This window comes from Saccostrea cucullata, unplaced genomic scaffold, assembly GCF_032062105.1.
Source record: "Saccostrea cucullata isolate Sc308-1 unplaced genomic scaffold, CSIRO_AGI_Scuc_v1 ctg312, whole genome shotgun sequence".
Taxonomy (NCBI): domain Eukaryota; kingdom Metazoa; phylum Mollusca; class Bivalvia; order Ostreida; family Ostreidae; genus Saccostrea; species Saccostrea cuccullata.
In genome coordinates this window covers 49,307-69,995 of record NW_026929887.1, presented here as the reverse complement: position 1 = coordinate 69,995, position 20,689 = coordinate 49,307, and the positions used below count along the sequence as shown (strand labels likewise).

At 33.8% G+C, this 20,689-nt stretch overlaps 1 protein-coding gene and 1 long non-coding RNA gene across 2 annotated transcripts; one reads left to right on the top strand and one right to left on the bottom strand.

Moving 5' to 3' along the window:
* Nucleotides 1-2,059: 2,059 nt before the first annotated feature.
* Nucleotides 2,060-4,302, top strand: LOC134282408 (uncharacterized). The gene is made up of 4 exons (XR_009995284.1): nucleotides 2,060-2,449; nucleotides 2,569-2,763; nucleotides 3,058-3,124; nucleotides 4,258-4,302. It is a non-coding gene; the product is annotated as an uncharacterized LOC134282408 (long non-coding RNA).
* Nucleotides 4,303-4,583: 281 nt separating this feature from the next.
* On the bottom strand, nucleotides 4,584-6,234 carry LOC134282390 (uncharacterized; the record flags this gene model as incomplete). The annotated part of the gene is made up of 4 exons (XM_062764787.1): nucleotides 5,773-6,234; nucleotides 5,107-5,519; nucleotides 4,907-5,016; nucleotides 4,584-4,717 (listed from the first exon to the last, which is right to left on the bottom strand). Coding segments are annotated over exons 1-4 (1,119 nt in total), but the record flags the coding sequence as incomplete, so codon positions are not given.
* Nucleotides 6,235-20,689: the final 14,455 nt, after the last annotated feature.

Here is a 20,689-nt window from a genome sequence, read left to right as displayed (position 1 = left end):
ATAATTCTATTTATAGTAACCATGGTAACACCGTTCATCGAAATCAAAAACCGATGCACTATTCTATGTATCTTAGTGTATACTACTTGTGTGCCAAGTTTTATTGAAATCAGACATAAACTTTAGAAGGTGTAGCATTTTAAAGATATTTCACAGAAAATTCTATTTTTAGTTACCATGGCAACACACTTAAGAAGAAAGTGAAGTTCATCCTCTACTTCGTTCAAATCACAGAAAGTACATATTCTATCTGAAATTGGCTCTCCGCGGTAGCGACCAGTCTCGATACGCAGAGGGAGCACCCCGCACCGGAATTGCACCATTGTAGATCTAACTGGTTTCGGCAAGTCCATAGCAACGTATTGTTCAAGACCGTATTCTTCCTTAAGGACGTTCGATCCTGATATTTTGAGCGTATCTCGCGCAGGTTGTTTATTCATAAAATTAAGCATCATTTTTTGGTTCTAACATTAAAACTGAATTCTACAATGCAAATTAAACTATATTCAATGAAAAAACCGCGATTAAATTCCGTTCAAGTAGAATTAAGCTAGGGACTATATTTTGTGGCGGAAGGTTTTATAGACGAAAATGGTCAGTTTTTTTAAACTTTTTAAACTTAGGCTTTTTAAACCCGCACGTTTCACGGAAGAAAATGCAGCTAAAACAATCCGTCTTTTCCTTAAACTTCAATATGCCAATAAAGGAATTCACGCGGTTAATATTAGTAATATTCTTAATCACAAAAGGGTCCAGTCTTGTATTCCACCATATTTCAAGTTAAAGACTACGCCTTGTATTTCCTACAAATATACATCGACCATTGCTTCCAAACTTTTCAATTACAAAAACACTTTACATGGCCTGGATATCGACTATCTGAAAAATAATCCCCTTCGTGGCATAATCATGTTATTCGCTTCGCGAATGGAATAAGTTTGACGTTGTACACGTTAACGTCATTTTTTGTCTAAGAGAGATTTTATTGATGTTTTGAAGTTTATATTATTATTTACGAATATTTAGTACTTTTGACTTCAGTTCAGGAAATAAAATAACACGAGAGAGAGAGAGAGAGATGGGTCCAATGCTGGATTCATAAAGAATCGTTTATATATATGAAGATTGGGTAGCGAATCAAATAACATGAGTATATATATACAGAGACAACATTTTAAAATTCTATGAAAGGGGAGATTTTCAAACGAAAATGGTTCTTTTAAAACATATAAATTATAAAGAACGTTTAGCGAATCAAATAACATGAGTATATATATACTGACGCAACATTCTTAAAAGCCTCTGAAAGGGGAGATTTTCCCCGGAAAAGGGTTTCTTTGGGGGACATTCAGATAAAAAATGGGGCTTGGTTTTTTTGGGGGGATCATTCTTAAAAATGATCATTTTTCAAATGATTAAAGCAAATTATAGGAAGCGAATCAAATAACATGAGTATATACCGACGCAATTTCTCTCTTTCAATGCTTTTTAATACCATAAATAGAAAAGATATGTATATTAATTAATTAAAAAACATGCTATTTATTCCGTATGAGCAGCAGACAATTAATCAAGTACAATAAAATAAATTTTGCTTTTTATTCCGTAAAATAGTATATCTTAAATTATATCATTTACGTAATAAACGCAATTCTTAAATCTTTGCTTTTTATTCCGTAAAATAGTACATCTTAAATCATATCATTTAAGGAATAAACGAACTTCTTTAAATTTTGCTTTTTATTCCGTGAAGTTGTATATCTTAAATTATATCATTTACGGAATAAACGCAATTAAAATTTTGCAATTTATTCCGTAAAGTTGTATATATTAAATTATATCATTTACGGAATAAACGCAATTCTTAAAATTATCATTTTTTAAAATGATTAAGGCACATTTATTTATTCCGTTTATTTTAGTTCAAATTAATTAATTGATATATATGCTATTTACGGAATAAACGCAATTCTTATACTTATAAAAATTATGCTGCAATTATTCAAACCTTATATATAAATCATTTGCTATTAACTTATTTCATTTTGCTATAAAATGTGATCAAAAATTGGCAAACACTGTTTGTAAACGGAATACTTTTGTTCCATTGAATGTTTCTGAATTTTCAATATTGATACAGAATAAACATCAAATTCATTGAATTGCAAATAGTTTAAACTTTATTACATGAAAATATGTGGCTTTGTTAAAACAAATATATTTATACGGCTTAAATGTTTAATTCCGGTAAATGCTGATTCTTCCTGTTTTTAGTATTTACGCAATACCATTATAACTTCATAGCGTTGATATGATTGGTTGTGTAAAGATTAAATAGCCAATGAAAAGAACGTTTACATTGTTCATCAAGAGAGCAGCCTTTTCCGGCGATGCATTGAAGAGGAAGGACGTGAAATACATCCATGGTTTTAAATCCTCTACCATCCAAGTAAATATACTTTATTGATACCGTTTTATGAAAAAATATTAAATCAATATAACTTTTAAATTATATTTAATGTAATTTAAGATGAATTAAATCAATATCATGTCATTTTCACATGCAAGGCATTGTCCAACAACAAAAACATCGTGTTGCCAAAATCCCCAGACATTACAGGACAAAGTCGTTATCATCTGACCAGACAAAAGCATTCCGGGAGTATGGATTGGAGACTTTTCTCTTTCTTTTGGGAATGGCTGGATCCTTCTCACGGAAATTCGGAGGATGGCAAACTTTATCAGTCCTATGGCGGGTGGTTGGTACGTTATCTTTGAATTTAAAAAATAATGAGATTAATAGCACAAGAAATAGGAATATCGTGTCAATATTACAAAAGTTAACCTTTTTTATTTTCATTTCTGTTTTATAAATGAGTATTGAAACTGAAATTCACTGCTTTCAATAATTATCATTTCAGTATACAGTTTTCTAAGCACAAAAATATAGCAAGAGTTATTTCCCATTGACTAATATTTCCTGAAATTTTTAAAATATATTACTGCAATTTAAAAATGTTATTCTTGTTTTATACAAATAAATACCTTTCTTTGTAGGTGCTCTTTTAGACGTTGCCACATTCTTGACACCTGCTGTTGAAGTAACTTTGCCTCCATCTAACATGTAAGAAGTTAAAAATCATTGAAAAAATACTCTTTACTGCTTGGTACATTTTATTTACATGTATGTGTCTTAAGAATGTGCAGCAAATAGTGATGAAACGATTGTCGCCGACGATCGATTGTCGATCGTTTTTGGGTGTTCGATTTCGATTATCGATTACGTTTTTCATAATCGATTGTCGCCCAAATAAACGCGCCAAAATAAACGTGTACAATTTGAACAAAACAAATTATACGCACGCATTAACAATGCATGTAAAGAAAAGAAAAGAAAAGAGGTCAACAAATATGGCGTCCGAAGACAAAGTTAACAACAATTCGATAGAACATTCTGATATTGTCCTACATTGTACGGACCCAGTTTAACGATGGAATTCATTCTGTGTATTCGTTATGTAGCAAAACAAACACGGGATAACTCGTACATTTACTACGGACAATCTAGAGAGTTCCGAATGTAAACATGGCAGGTATATTTTAAGCGAGAGAAAAACGGTAAAAAAGTAATTGGTTTTTTGTCTTTATATGGATTATTTTTGGGGATAAAAGGCATAAACAATCTTAAAAAGGTTTGTTTTGATTAAATTGGTAGTTATTTCTAGTGCAAATCCTTTTATATTCTTTAAAATCGTTTCGGAATGGATCCGCCCGATTTTCTGCATTGCAAGTTAAGTAGTGTGTATGGGACTTACTAAGTATTCTTACTGTGGTCACTGGTGAGGGGCTGAGGGCTTATATTAATCTAACTTAACAACAACAAGGAGAAATTACCCAAATCCAGAGAATGCAAAATCTGATGTCATGACACACATTTTAAGTTTTCATGAGCAAGTATGTAAAAAAAATTCTGTTTCTTACACAACAAAAAGTTATTAATAAACTTGATAAAATTTTATTTTTAGTTGGTACCATAAATGATAAATGCTATAAGGAAATAGAATTTTGTAATTGAATTATCAAATAAGTCGATGATTGATCGATTAAGCTTCTCCGATTTCGATCAATTATCGATTATGAAATTTCCCCGATTATTCAACACTAGCAGCAAAGTTAAGAAATATTTAATTTTTACTACAGTTGGTAATTAAGGGTACAGAATAATTGTAAAGTGTTTATAAATACCTTCTTTTGCAGGTGCTTTCCCGGACTTGACTGATGCTTCTTTTGTTGAACCCTTTCTTGACTGGCACCTCTTCTCAGTAAGGATTTCGTATGGAAAGTTCCGGAACTGGTTGAAGGCATATCTGCAGCCTCTGCATTTTCTAATTATAAAGGTATTTAATAATAAATAAATAATATCAACATTTCTATTCCATAAAATGTCTATTTCATTACATGGTGTTACTGTTATACATTTGATTTGTAGATATACCTGTAACAGGAGTTAATGTTTTGTCCAGATCGGATCCTTGGATCAGCTCATCCACAACAGAGACTTCTTGGGCCTGTTCTGCTCTTTTCCGAATGGTGTTCTCACTAGCAGTTTGATTTCGTGGAATGGATTCGTAATCGTCAGAATCTGATACAACTGTACGAAGGGAGGAAACCTCTGGCGTACTCATAACTTCTGAATCGCTCTCCGCATCAGTGTTTCCTAAAACCATTTACATTTTTTTCAATATCACAGGGAGTGATTATTTCATTATGTACATAATTTATTAATTTTATTGATCATGAAATCTTTTTAAATTTCATGTTTTCAACAATACTAATAATGTTCTTTGTTAGAATTATACTAACTTTTTCATTACTTTTAATGTTCTACTAATGTTTAAATGTTTACCTGGTCTAATATCCCAGTCTCCCAACTCGCTGGAAGGAACACCAGCCCACGTCTCAAATAGTGGTGTAGTATAATTGTAAGTAGGTTGGGCATTGAGGGGGTATACTGATCTATTATATAATAACATTCTTTAATATTAGAAGTAAAATAATACCTCTCTAGAGTAATATTATTTAATAGAACATAATTAAATAACTTACTTCACAAGATTGAAGAATCCATCATACAGGTGGTATTTCACGTGATTTCTCCACATAATCTCTGCCATGTGACCCTCAAACTGTGAAATTTTAGTACCTGACATTCTCTTGAAGTGCTCTTTTGCATGTTTCCATGCCCCCTCGATACGGTTCGTGTGGATGGACTTCTCTTCACCTGTCTCCGCATTGACATAGGTCTTTTTGAATGCATACTTATGTATGACTGTAAAGTGTTCATATCCCATATCATTTAGTGGCCATGGGCAATATGCCGACCACCCATCGCTGTATATGGAACTCCCAGGCAAACAATGGCGTTGAATGATTGGGAGCAATGTTTCCTCTTTCCTGTCTGCTACGGGGTATAATATAATGGTGTTTGTCTCTCTCTCGACCATTCCGAACACCCAAATCTGAAATGTAAATAGTGTTTATTTATAGCAACCTCTCAGCAAGATATGCTATTTCATTGGCTTTTATAAATGTAGATATTATATACTGTCTAATTCTTCCATTTATGTTTTCCTTCAATTTCTTTAAAATAGAGCAAAATATGCCAACAATGTTTGTTTATTACCTTGATTCGATACTGCAATATTTATAAATTATGTTTGTTTATAATGTTTATTCCATTCTGCAAGATATGCAAATTTGGTTGCTTATTACCTTTAATCCACAGTTGGGATTTCCCCTGTTGTGCTTTACTCGCCGACCGAACAGTGACTCATCGATCTCGATGATACCAGACAGCTGTTTTCTTTTTATGTTGTTGTGGAAGTGTTCCTTAAACAGCTCCCTTATGTAGGAGCCCCAGTGAACAGCTGTCGTGTTATAGGAAACCCCGGAAAAACGCGCGCATTGTCCAAGTGAGCAACCATCAAGATAAGACTTTATAAATAAAATAATGTCCTGAATCGACAAATTGGTTTTCTCAAAAAATGAGTTGGCTCTACAATTTCTCGTGTGAAGTCTGTCTACATTGCATCGGAATATGGAACCACCAGGATTTCGTGACGAGGAGCGTAAATGCATCGTCCCCTCGCAATCGGGGACAACGCAAGGCACTGAGCTAGCTAACAGACCCTGTGTTCTCAACCATTCATACACTAATTCATCGCTCAAAGTCATTAAGGAATAAAAATTCCAGGGGTTTTCCAAATCTGTAGGTGAAAGTTCCATCAAATTATCAGTTTTACGCAATCTGTAATTGCCCCCGCTTTTTCTCGAAGCCATCTGAAATCTAGTGTTACCCGTGCCTTAATGTCCAACCCTTAAATATTACCATTTATTAACCACGTGACCTTGATTTAATCTCACCTAAAGACCAGTTTTGATAGCCCCAAGATATGAAAAAAAAGAAAATATCGATTTCAGAATTTTACACTTTATTTATTTTTCTTATTGCCGTATCTTCTAACTGACCCGTCCAGATATTGGTATTGTCGCATGGCGACGTCCCAAGCATATAATTTAAAGTTTCGTCCATTCTCAAATAATCTGAAATTTATTAATAGTTAAAATTTTACTTGTTGTGTTGTTTACAGTTTAATAATTCACTTTCCTATTAACATTTGTTGTGTTTACCTGTTTCTTTTATTTAATGTATATATGTTGTTATTTGTTGTGTTGTTTACAGTTTAATAATTCACTTTCCTATTAACATTTGTTGTGTTTACCTGTTTCTTTTATTTAATGTATATATGTATATATGTTGTTTAATTATTAACGTTTTCCTTAATGTTTATAATGTTTCGTTGAATTTTATACTAACCTGAACAGTGCTTGGAAATGGTTTCTTGCAGCACGATCTCGCGCAAGATGCATTACATCCACCCCATTCCAAACATAAAACCGGATTTAGTCCATTCACAAAAGCAAATGTAACAATCAGAATTCTCTGGAAGTGTCGGAGATCCGGTGTCCAAAATAATCTTCGTATTAGATAAGGCCATTCTCGGGCTGGACCCACGATGCCCTGTATATTGGACCATAGATGATATATTGTTCTATTCCTCTCTCTGTCCATGGCAAATTTCAAGTGATATTATAAATAGATGTGTTCTTTTATTTATACTAAGATGTGCTTTATTATTAAAATTATCTTGTTTATATTAAAAGTCTTTGTGATTCTTCTTTCATATGATACTGTGGTGTAAAGAGTGTTCACTCGACGACTACCTTCATTGGCCTAGGAGCAGAAGTTGAAAGTGAATATGTACTCAATAAATATCTTGTTAAGGAATTGTCGGTATCAAAATCATGTCTTGAAATGATTAGAGATTAGTAAGTCTATGTGCTATATGTTATTTATTAATTTATCTTCATGGAAGAAAATCAGAACTTGCGGCGGTATATACTCATGTTATTTGATTTGCTCCCTATAATTTGCCTTGATCATTTTAGAAATGATCATTTTAAGAGTGATTCCCCCAAAAAAACCAAGCCCCATTTTTTATCTGACTGTCCCCCAAAGAAACCCTTTTCCGGGGAAAATCTCCCCTTTCAGAGGCTATTAAGAATGTTGCGTCTGTATATATATACTCATGTTATTTGATTCGCTACCTGTTCTTTACATATATATGATCGATACGGTGTAATTCACTGTCTTGTAAGGAAAATCAGAACTTGCGGCGGTATATACTCATGTTATTTGATTCGCTCCCTATAATTTGCCTTGATCATTTGAGAAATGATCATTTTAAGAGTGATCCCCCCAAAAAAACCAAGCCCCATTTTTTATCTTACTGTCCCCCAAAGAAACCCTTTTCCGGGGAAAATCTCCCCTTTCAGAGGCTATTAAGAATGTTGCGTCTGTATATATATACTCATGTTACTTGATTCGCTACCTGTTCTTTACATATATATGATCGATACGATCTAATTCACTGTCTTGTAAGGAAAATCAGAACTTGCGGCGGTATATACTCATGTTATTTGATTCGCTCCCTATAATTTGCCTTGATCATTTGAGAAATGATCATTTTAAGTGTGATCCCCCCAAAAAACCAAGCCCCATTTTTTTACGAATGACCCCAAAAGAAACCCTTTTCCGGGGAAAATCTCCCCTTTCAGAGGCTATTAAGAATGTTGCGTCTGTATATATATACTCATGTTATTTGATTCGCTACCTGTTCTTTACATATATATGATCGATACGGTCTAATTGACTCTCTTGCAAGGAAAATCAGAACTTGCGTCGGTATATACTCATGTCATTTGATTCGCTCCCTATAATTTGTTATAATTATATCATTATTTTAAACCATTCTAATAATGTATTGTTCATTATTGCAGTAAATAATTTAGCCATGTTACTTACCAGACATATACCCCTATAATTGTCTGGTTCTTATTGTCACCTTTTTTGAAAATAGGCAAGATTACAGATGATGACCTTTTAGGAAAAAAACCTGTGTCTAAAATACAGTTAAAAAGTTTATATAACAAGGGAAGTAGATATTCTTGGAATTCAATAAAATATTCATTCAGTATTCCATCTTCACCGTGCGATTTCCCCTGTTTTAAATTACTAATAGCGCTTTTAATTTCTTCTTCACAAATTTCCTTATCTAGTTCTTCAAAAACACATTCACCACCTACATTTGCATCATTCGAGTTACCAGTTTGTTCTATTTGAGTGATATCTTTGAAATGCTCATAAAAATTTTCTTATGAAATTTTTGGAGTTGATTTTGTTCTTTTATTAAATTTGGCAAGAAATTGTCTGGGATTATTTTTCTTCAATAGGTTTAACCTATAACCTTCTGCTTGCTTGTACAATCTTTTTAGTTTTGCTTATTCTTTCTTGTAAATGCTTTTTTTCTTAATCAAATCCGAGTGACTTTGTATATTTTTACAACTATTAAATGTACTTAAAGCTACAATATAATCTCTACAAGTTTTTCCTAAAAAGCATGTCTGACGTGGTTTGCTTAAATTCATAAAGCAGAAATAAATAATATATTATGTTATATAACTTCTTTCGTTCGTTAATATATCTTCAGGAGACCATGCGTAATCAGTATTGTATACAATAATGTACAAAGAACTTTAATTCGAAGCTCCTGGCTCCAGGTGCATGAAACAAACTAAGATTAATCTTAAAATTTGAATCGCCGAAAAAATATTTTATATTCATTTCTTCATATGCACATAACAACATCTCTGTGAAAAAATATTAAATTACCCCTACCTGAGTGAGGCTTTAATAGATTATATTGTGAAAATGCATTATTTCTTTGAAAATCTTCTTCTCTGCTCCCGGGTATTAAATAGACTTCATAGTTATGCTGAGCAAGAGCCTCTTCCAAAATTATGAATTTTATGGCCCCAGAGTCACGGGTTCTAGGGCTAGGGAGGGGCTCTATTGATTAATTAATTAAAATGCATTTATTCTTTGAAAATCTTCTCTGCTTCTGGGTATTAAATAAACAAACTAAGTACATAGAGCTTTATGATGAACATGAGTACCTCTGGTGTTAGTGCGGGGCTCTATTGTCCTTTGAAAATCTTTTCCTTTGCTCCTGGGTTTTATGCCAATGATCCAAGTATATATATTTATAATGCGGAAAGGTGCATCTAGCAAAATGGTTATTTTGTATGTCCCTGTGTCGGGGGGGGGGGGGGGGGGGGGGGTTACAAAGTTGGAAAATAAATTAATGCTTTGAAATCTGCTCTTAGGTATTAATCAACAATTTTATGATAAAATTGGCAAAATTTGAAATACCAGGTATTTGGTCCCAGGGCCAATGGTTCCTTTGTAGTGAGGTGCAAAACTGGTTATAAAGTGGACGTGCATTTTCTCTTTCTTACTCTGATAAACCTCTAGGTATTAAGTGAAAAGAGGAAGTATGCTAAGTTTATAATGATTATAAGCAATGGTGCCTCTTTCAAAATTGTGAATTTCATGGCCTCTGATTTAAAACACGAACCAAATTTAATTGTTTGAAAGTTGTTATACAATACTCAGGTGACCTATAAGGCCCGTGAGCCTCTTGTTATAGAATGAAGATTTTGATCGACTTAGGCTTAGTTTCAAGATCCCGGGTCAGCATTTTTCAAGTAATGTTTTACATGTTAAATGACCTAACTGATTTTTTATTCAATAAACAGAATAAAATGAAGGTTGTTAATGACGAAATCAATGGGAATTAAGATCTTTGATCACTTAATGGGCGCATATAACCCTAACCCTGGCGATAACAATCTTGGCAGAGCGTTACACATGCTGACCATTTTTCCCTGTTGTTCTCTTGACAGCTTTTATTGCTTCTAAAACCATTTGATGTACAATGATTCTCTACATAACACTGTTACGTAATTGATTGATGAAATTCTGAACTGAAGCATCTGGGAAAAGAAACAAGAAGATGCAAACTTATTTACAATGTAATATCTTCCAAAATATAATCGTTGGATAGGAGTGAAGTATACAGTGCAGGGAACTAATTTTGTTACACAAGCCAGGATCAGCATAAGTAGGATCAGGATAGAACTAGCATCAGCATTAGAAAAACAGCATTACTTGGATCAGCATCAGCAAGCAAAGGATAGAACTAGCATTGACTAAAGTGAAAACAGATAAAGGAAAGTCATTTAATACAAATTACTTATAAAAATTACCCCCAAAATTATTTTTAATGGCTTAAAATAGCAAGGCTGTTTTGAATTATCCACTTCCGGCAGGATAATCCAACTTTAGGTAGCATTACTAGCATTGACCTATTTCAAACCAGCATCAGGATAAGGATCAAACCAGGATCAGAATAAGGAAAACTAGCATCAAAATCAGCAAGCAAAGGAGGCATCAAAATCAGCAAGCATAGGAAGCATCAAAATCAGCATTGATGCTGTAACAAATTATTTTCCTGCACTGTACCACTTCAGCAACATACAATTTCTATTTATACAATAAAGAATTAAAAGCGAACTTCGTTGTTGAGACATTTTTTTCTCTGGCACTGTATTATCAGATTTTCAATTTGGGGGATTCATAGACAAAGAGCATCTAAGTTCAATATGTAAAGGTGCATGGGCTGAAAATGTAGTGAAATTACAGATTATAAATTGCGCAGCACAGTTAAGGTAACAGTTAGGAGACGGGGCCTAATTTGTACGGGAAATGTTAACTATGACGTCACACATAATGTAATGTCTTCAAAATACCACAAAATGGAATTATTTGCTATTTCATACAGCTGGATAGTTGTATACTACATACAGACTTACTATTACATGCAGTTTCGTCGTTTGTTAAATCCCACACAACAGTATATAAATGATAAATCGATCGCAATGCACTTGTCAATGTGATGCCAGCTCTCAAAAATGACGCAGTTTGTACACAATGAGAGGCTGATCAAGTCACATTTTGTACAATGAAAAATGTCTGTTGTTCTCAAATAAAAATAATATTTGCAGTAAAATAAAAAGCCGTAAACTTGGATGCGATGTCTATTAAAGTATTTTATTTTTAAACTTTACGTGCATTCTTCAGACAAGCGATAATGTCGTGTGTTTGTATGCAGATTCATTGAAAAAGTAATGGAAGGACCCTAATAAATCGATTTATTGCAAGGGCATATCCTTAATGTATCTTGTCAAAATCTTACACGTAAACTCAAGAAGCATTAAGGTATTTGAAAAGTTCTGCGAACCTCTTGAAATCTTGCAAATAAATTAATTATAGCTATATTTAATGTAGTTGAACAGCAAAATATTAAACCTGCCATCCAACAAATTAAAATTTACCATTTTAAAAAGCGAATCTTTATAGGTTTGCAGCACTTTTCACAAACTACATATAGTGTTGAAAAGGATTATAAAATAAACTAAGATTTTAAACTTGGTTATGCCCTTGCAATATTGAAATTTATAGATGACCTCTAAACTGCAAGTGTAATTGCCAAAGTCATGTGACGTCGACATAACATGACAAATCTAAATAAAAAATCTAAATTTCCCCAACATGTACATTTAAACCACATTACATTTTTTGATATCAGTGAATTCCTAAAAAGAATCGCCCATCCTAATAAAGTATGTATTTTTATCATTAAAAATCGCCGATATTTCCATTTGTAACCTTAACTGTGCTGCGTGACTAATAAAATCAAACATATCAGTTGTGGTCAATAAATAATCTATTGTACTAAGATCACGAGCACCATTAAAAGTAAAGTCGTTGGAATGTCCCCCTCTGTGCCTACCATTCACAATACGCACACCTGTCGCTTTACACAACGACAGTAACCGGTTTCCGTATTCATTGTTACCTAGATCTGGGTTGACCCTCGCAATCAGCTGGTTGTCAGTTCTGTATTGAAGTTTGTTGTTTACCGAAGCATGTCAATCATCGTTCATGATAAAATCAGGCAAAGTTTTTGTTCTACTGTTGAAGTCACCAAATATAAAAACATCACCATCCAACATATAAAAGCTTAATAACTTTTCTAATTCATCAAACAAATTGATATTCTCCTTGAAAAATACCGAATTATAAGGAGGAAATATGTAAATGCAATGTAGAAGTCATTATTGTGATTACAAAAATCTTAATCTATCTTTAACCATATAATCGTATCGTACACAGATTCAACAAACGAAATGTATGGAATATAGTCATTTCTTATAAGTATAATTGTCCCCCCACCATGCATAGTTCTAGATTTCCTAGGGAAAATGAACGCTTTAAAATTCGGATCGTCGATTTTTATAATCCTTTTCTATTAAGCAAGGCTATGCAGTTGATCTGTGTTTACTGTTGGATTTTGTAACTAATAATCAACAATAAAAAATATCATATTTGAAATGTTATACATGCACTAGTATTTGAAAACTAACTGATGGTAAACAAAACATAGATTCCCATAATTATCGATTGAATCAAGTTTTTTTTAGATACTTTGTAATTCAAACACAGTAATAGGATGTGTTTATTGCATCATTCATGAATGTCATTTCATGTACTACAAAAAACTAGAGTAATACTAGGAAGCTTGATTTATTCCAGGAAACAACAAAGACAGACGCTGTTGACGTTTATGTAAGTTCCTTCAATCCCTCTTAAAATCAAATGCTTTTTGTCAGTCTAACTCAAGCGACATCCTATACGCCAAGAAAGATTTCTCCATTGAAGAAGATATAATAAAGAAGACAGAAACTGCAAAAGGGTTTTAATACGAAAGGGAAATAATCATGGAAAATAGATGAAAATAAAAGGAATAACTTGTCATTTATTGACTGTGTTCTTTGGCAAAATGTGTTTTGTTGACCCTTGAATCTAACTGTTCTGACTTCGGCCTAGCAGCCTGGAGAAAACAGATATTATTATGTGCAACAAAACCCATGTTATCATTGACCCAGTCTATGATCCTGTCTGTATTATTTAGACTTTTAATTCTTAAAGTGCCGCTTTTGTCATTTTGTATTACTAAGCTACATAATGTATATGTACCTGATTAATTTGGACAATGAAGAAATTATGACGGGGGCTGACAAATACATTTTTGAGCACTTGCCCTCGGGAAAGTGGTTTGGCAAAATATACTTGCCTTACCTTTAAAACTACTTGCCCCACCGAATTTGATTTAAATAAAAACAATTCAGATATATCATGTTTGTGTCCTTGTTCATTTCATTTTTCTCCAACCTCATCTTCATCATACATGTCATTTTGTATAGACTTTCTCTCAGGGGCCTGTTGTCCATTACATGTCTACCCCTTGATGACCCTAACCAATGATTTATAGCTTAGGAGGGCTTAAGTTAATGAAGGGGTGGGCCTTCAACCATGTTAATTTGTGCCTGTAAATTTTCTTGTGTTAAGTTTGATCTAAGCCTTGTCTTCATTAATTTCATGCCTGGAAAAAACTCACTCACATTTTGCAGATCTACAACTAAGACTCAACATCAATTCAATCTATTTCAATAAGTGTGTAAACTTAGGAGAAGCAGTTTCTGACACTATCAATTATGCCTCATAAATAGGCAAAGTTTATAATGTGCAATACAAACATTCAAATCCAGATATTCATTTAAAATGGAGTCTTTGGTTTCATCAAAAGTAGGATCTAGGAATTTGATGATGTCTTCCAGGCTTTCTTTGACATCTTCTCCATTTTTCTGCTATGTTTCCTTCGTGAGAGAAGTCCATCTCCGGAGGTTGCTTGAAATGACCTTCTACCATGGTTAATTTCTCGCTACCAAATAAAAGATAAAACATTCACAATATACATTTTAGATGGAGGACGATTTCCTTGACCTGTTAGCAGACGTTGAGAAGTAACCGTAGTACCACGACAATGAGATACAAACTTTATCGAGGTGAAGTATGACCCTAAAGATATGGCTTGCCCGGTTAGGGGATGCAATGGGATAAAGTTTCCAACAAAGACAAAGTTTAGTAGACAGTGGGGGAGGGGCACATATTCATCTTGTTCAACCAAGAAATGATGTAAAAATCTGGGTCTTGGGTACCCTTTTCCCTATTCTTACATTTTTACTTACCTCGGAATTAGTCAATTTAGTGATTTTTCAAAGACTTAACACTCACCTGTGTACATGTATGGAATTTGAGTTCTGTGACTTCAGTGTCTTAGATACTGTGACCACCTCAATTCATGACACCTTACTGCTTGTGGAAGTTATATATAAGAATGTCTTCCATTTCCTTCTCCTCCTCTTTCTTCGGAAATACAGGAATGAAGAAATCTACATCATCTGAAGCCTTTGTTTCATTCCATGTTACCGAGAAGGAAGTCCCCTCGTTTTGAAACTACAGTAATACTTCTAGTACCCCATGGAGTTTCAAACCTTAAAAAAAGATATTGTACATTTAAGCAAGAGGTCCATGTCCAACATTGCTCACCTGAGTTGCTTTGACCAACTTTTTACTATGAATGCACCACTCAAAATATTTGTGGTAAATAATTCTCAAGTCTGAAAATGTGAAAAATTTAAATGAAATACTTGTTGACTCGGTAAGTTGCACAAAGGGGCAACGGTTGTGTAAATTTATTGAACTATATTTCATTTGTACCATTTATAAGTTGTGAATTCATGAAACTCCTTACTGCTATGAAAGAAACATTTAAATTTAACAATATTCATTCACTCAAAGTGGTTAGGACGGAAGAAGTCAGAGAAATGGACCTTTTCCAAGAAAACCATGATATGTAATTCTGTGTCTTGATTTTTTATTTCAATGAACGGTGTTGCCATGGCTACTAAATTGAAAATACTGTTAAAGTTTATTTAAAGCCATTCCGAAAGCTGTAGTCACTGTCTTATTGTAATATCTTGCCACAAAAAAGAGCTCATTCGAGCATTATTTTTCTAATTTTTTTTTCAATTCATTCGCCAGTTATAGTAGTCAGTTTCAAGAAGTGAAATGTCGCTTGTAAGTGGGCATCATAAGCTTCAAGTCGATGTCTAAAATAAAAAAAGATGTGTTCTTGAACCACTTATACCCAGAATGGCAGTTTATGACGAAGGTTCACATTTCTCAAATACTAGTCAAATTCCAATGGTTAAGGTCGTGAGATCAACATTGATATTAATTTTATTTGTAAGCTGTCTACTTATATAAAAAATATATATAATAATATAAATAAAAATATATATATTACATTCAAGTAACAGGGCAAGGTGTCCATAGCTAATGTTTCAGATAATATCTCTAACGAAACAAAAGCCATAAACTTTATTCGCCACTTGTCAACTGATGAATTTCCATCATACTTGACCTCTTTAGCTTTAGGGGGACTGGATGGTGCCATGATTGTCGCTTGGGCTTCCCGCAAGGACATGTTGCTGGTCTGAAGACGCCGTATTTGCTCTTTCTCGTTCGAGGATTTGAATGGTCTCCTCTCAAGGGTAGAGACGGATGACTTACATTGGGTGATCAGAAAAGCTCTCTGCAGCTTTAAGCTCAGGTGAGCAGAAAATGATTTCTTGCTCATCATTGTTCTTTTCTGTTCTTCCAAATCAAATACAGCTATACTGTGGGTCGTGTTGTACCTAATTTTAATATCTTTGACCTAGAAGATCATATTAACAGTTATTAGGGCCCCGCTTGGCGGGCGCCCTATAGTGATCAGTCTGTCCATCCGAGATATCTTGTCCAGAGCATATCTTCTCTCCCTTTGGCCCAATATGGCTCACACTTCACCCAAAGACTGCCCTTGAATTCTTCTGAGAACTATTTATAAACTTGGCATTTTTAGGAAAACAATACACTGATAAAATATAAACAATAACACATCTTTAAGATAACAATATTTATGATCGGAGAACTTCAAGTTTATAAAAGCAAGAAGAGGACTTTCCCTAATCACAAATATTAATTACCATAATCTCTAAGGAGAGAGGACCTATGCTTCAGACAAGTGATCTCAGACGAACAGAGTAGTCAATATAGGACACCCTTTGAGCAGAGCCCTAATAAGTGAAATAAAAAATGTCATAATCTATTTCTGAATATCTTTAATAAAACACAACTTAATTAGATAGCAATAAACAAACCATAAAACCCATATAAAAGAACAGATTGATTACCTATCAATCTTTTTAAATTACCACCGATGTCAAATTATCATATCTCTGTAACCATAGTAAAACACTTCAAAAAGTTTAATCCATATTATCCAGAACTGTCAAAAAGGATTAATAGGCCCTGTGGTGGGCCATCATTTTATATAGATATATTGATAATGTGACAATGGATGTAGCCATTAACTTGGCGCAAAATAACTTCATAAAAACTAGAAATATGTCCATAGGACTTGAATGCCCCACCAAGTGTATGCAACATTTATATTTGTATAAGTGTATGAGGTTTGAAATAAAATCTTAAACATTCTTTAAGTTGAAATCTAGACAAAATGGATATATTTGAAAAATTCTCACCAAATTATGTACAAGTGCATGTTTAGATAAAAATATCTCAAATGGTTTCTTTAAAACAAAGCAAAATAAAAATTAAATAAAAGGGAAGTCAAGGTCAAAAGACAGTGCATGATCAAATGTTTTTAATGCAGTTGAATAGCTCCCACTAATATGTTTCAGCATATTATATTTGATAAAAATGTCTATAATGGTTTATTAAAAACTTTTTTAAATACTTATCTAAGTAAAGGGAGATGGAGGTCAAAGGAACAGTCAATGTCGAAAAATGTTAATGAAGTTGAATGGCTTGCATCAGTATGTATCAACATATAAAATTTGATTACACAATCTTAAATGGAATCTTGAAAACTAAGGTAATAACTAATTTAAACAAAGCGAGGTCAATGTCAAGGAAAAGGTCAAGATCAAAACTGATTGAAGGATGTGAATAGTTTACATAAGCATACATCAACATATGAAGCTTGACTATATCATCTTAAATTGTATCTTTAAAACTGATCAAAACACTAACTTAAGAAAAGTGAGGTCAAAGTCAAAGGAAAGGTCAAGGTAAATAAGTGTTGATGCGTTTGAATAACTTACATCAGTATTTATTAACATATGAAGTTTGATCACACTTTCTTGAATGGTATCTTTAGAACAGAGCTGAACAATGATTTAAGAAAAGTGAGGTAAAAGTCAAAGGAAAGGTCATGGTCAATTATGGTGATTAATTTAAATAAGTTACATCAGTATGCATCAACATATGAAGTTTGATCACACTATCTTGAATGGTATTTTAAAAACTGAGCTAATTACTTATTGAAGAAAAATGAGGTCAAGATCAAAGGATATGTCAAAAAATGTTGATGCAGTTGTGTCAAAAAATGTTGATGCAGTTGCATAGTATTCATCAATATCTCAGCATATGAAGTTTGATAAAAATATCTTGAATAGTTTCTTTGAAACGTAGCTTTGAAATGAACTAAACACAAAGTGTGATAGAAGGACAGATGGAATGACGGAAGACGGACATGACAAACACTATATTTGCTCCTGTCATACCCATGGCAGGGCATTAAAATTATGGACTGGAAAAAAATTAAGTCAAATGAAGAGAGAAACAAATTAAATGAAACATGTAAATGGATAAACAGACATTATTACATGTAGAGTAACAGTAATTTTACCAATATACCCCATACACCTTCACATACATCTTTTGAGACAATCATATCACTAAAAGATTTTAATAAGCTTCACTTTTTTTGGCCTAGTGGTTCTTGAGAAGAAAATTTTCAAAGATTTTTCCTATATATTTCTATATAAAACTTTGATTCCCCATTGTGGCCCCACCCTTCCGCCGGGGGTCATTATTTGAACAATTTAGAATCTACATTATACCAGGATGCTTCCACATAAGTTTCAGCTTTTCTGGCCCAGAAGAAGATTTTCAAAGATTTTTCCTATATATTTCTATGTAAAACTTTGATTCCCTATAATGGCCCTGCCCTTCCCCCGGGGGCCATGATTCCTACAATTTAGAATTTACACTACCCCAGAATGCTTCTACATAAGCTTCACTTTTTCTGGCCTAGTGGTTCTTGAGAAGAAAATTTTCAAAGATTTTTCCTATATATTTCTATATAAAACTTTGATTCCCCATTGTGGCCCCGCCCTTCCGCCGGGGGTCATTATTTGAACAATTTAGAATCTACATTATACCAGGATGCTTCCACATAAGTTTCAGCTTTTCTGGCCCAGTGGTTCTTGAGAAGAAGATTTTCAAAGATTTTTCCTATATATTTCTATGTAAAACTTTGATACCCCATTGTGGCCCCGCCCTTCCCCTGGGGGTCATGATTTGAACAATTTAGAATCTTCACTATACCAGGATGCTTCCACATAAGTTTCAGCTTTTCTGTCCCAGTGGTTCTTGAGAAGAAGATTTTCAAAGATTTTTCCTATATATTTCTATATAAAACTTTAATTCCCCATTGTGGCCCCACCCATCCCCCGGGGGTCATTATTTGAACAATTTAGAATCTACATTATACCAGGATGCTTCCACATAAGTTTCAGCTTTTCTGGCCCAGTGGTTCTTGAGAAGAAGATTTTCAAAGATTTTTCCTATATATTTCTATGTAAAACTTTGATACCCTATAATGGCCCCGCCCTTCCCCCGGGGGTCATGATTTGAACAATTTAAAATCTACACTATACCAGGACGCTTCCATATAAGTTTCAGCTTTTCTGGCCCAGTGGTTCTTGAGAAGAAGATTTTCAAAGATTTTACCTATATATATCTATATAAAACTTTGATTCCCTATTGTGGCCCCGCCCTTCCTCCCGGGGCCATGATTTGAACAATTTAGAATCTACACTACCCCAGGATGCTTCCACATAAGTTTCAGCTTTACTGGCCCAGTGGTTCTTGAGAAGAAGATTTTTTTAATGACCCCACCCTATTTTTGTCTTTTCTTGATTATCTCCCCTTGCGAGGGGATATGTCCCTTCATTTTAACAATTTAAATTCCCCTTTACCCAAGGATGCTTTGTACCAAGTTTTGTCAAAATTGGTCCAGTGGTTCTTGAGAAGAAGTCGAAAATGTGAAAAGTTTACAGACGGACAGACAGACAGACGGACGGACGGACAGACAGACGGACGGACGACGGACAAAATGTGATCAGAAAAGCTCACTTGAGCCTTCGGCTCAGGTGAGCTAAAAAGTTGAGTGTAGGATAAGAGTAATCATTTTTTCTTTAACTGTTTTTCGTCTATGTATATATATCACTCTGTTAGAACTGGAGAATTTACACATTTATGAGGTTAGAAATAGTTTTAGTGATAGTCTCCTATTTTATGCCGTCCTTCACAAAGCAAGAAGATTACACGGATACAAATTGCACTCTGCGCCTTCTAAAATAGTCCTCCATGAAGTTAATATCTCCATCTGCTGTACATTGGCATTTATTGCATCCTTTAGCGATCTTAAAGTTCGCAGCTCCTCTTGTAGGGGGTAAGTTGGATGTGTTGATCTCTGCATCATTTTCCGTTTTAGCTTGTGACGTCTTCTAGAATACATGAAAAGTGCCTTTTTTAAATACTGATGAATGATGATAGTAAAGTTAACATTTAATGAAAATAATTAAATCGGAAAAAAATGCATTAAAATTAGGTTCAATTTATAAGAAAAATACGGCTTAAATGCTCACCTTTATTCTGTCAAAATTGAGTCCACCACACCCGTATATGTTCCCTGACTTCCTTGTGCTTGAGACTTGATACAGGAAGCAGCTGTCTCCGTGGCTGAAGAGTCCATGAAAGCAGCAGCCGTTCTCTTTGGGGGTGATACTGGGGAAAATGCTGGGTAGACATCTTTTTTGGGGCACCATTTGGTACTGAGTTTACTCGTGTCAGAGTGGAAGTTGTTGATGTACCCTCAGTAAATGTTAAGCATTTTTTGAACAGCACACTTTCGTCCTCTTAAGTCTTGGAAGTCGAGGATAGGAAAGAGTTGTGGTGGAGGGTTACTGAAAATTTAAACAATATAAAAAATGCATTAATTTTTGTTACTTCATATATTTTATTCAGATGAATTATAGTTTTAAGATTCTGCAATTTATATCACTAGTGAAGATTCTACATTCTGAATTGATTTTTAGCCGGGATTATTGCTCAAAGAGCAATTGCCGG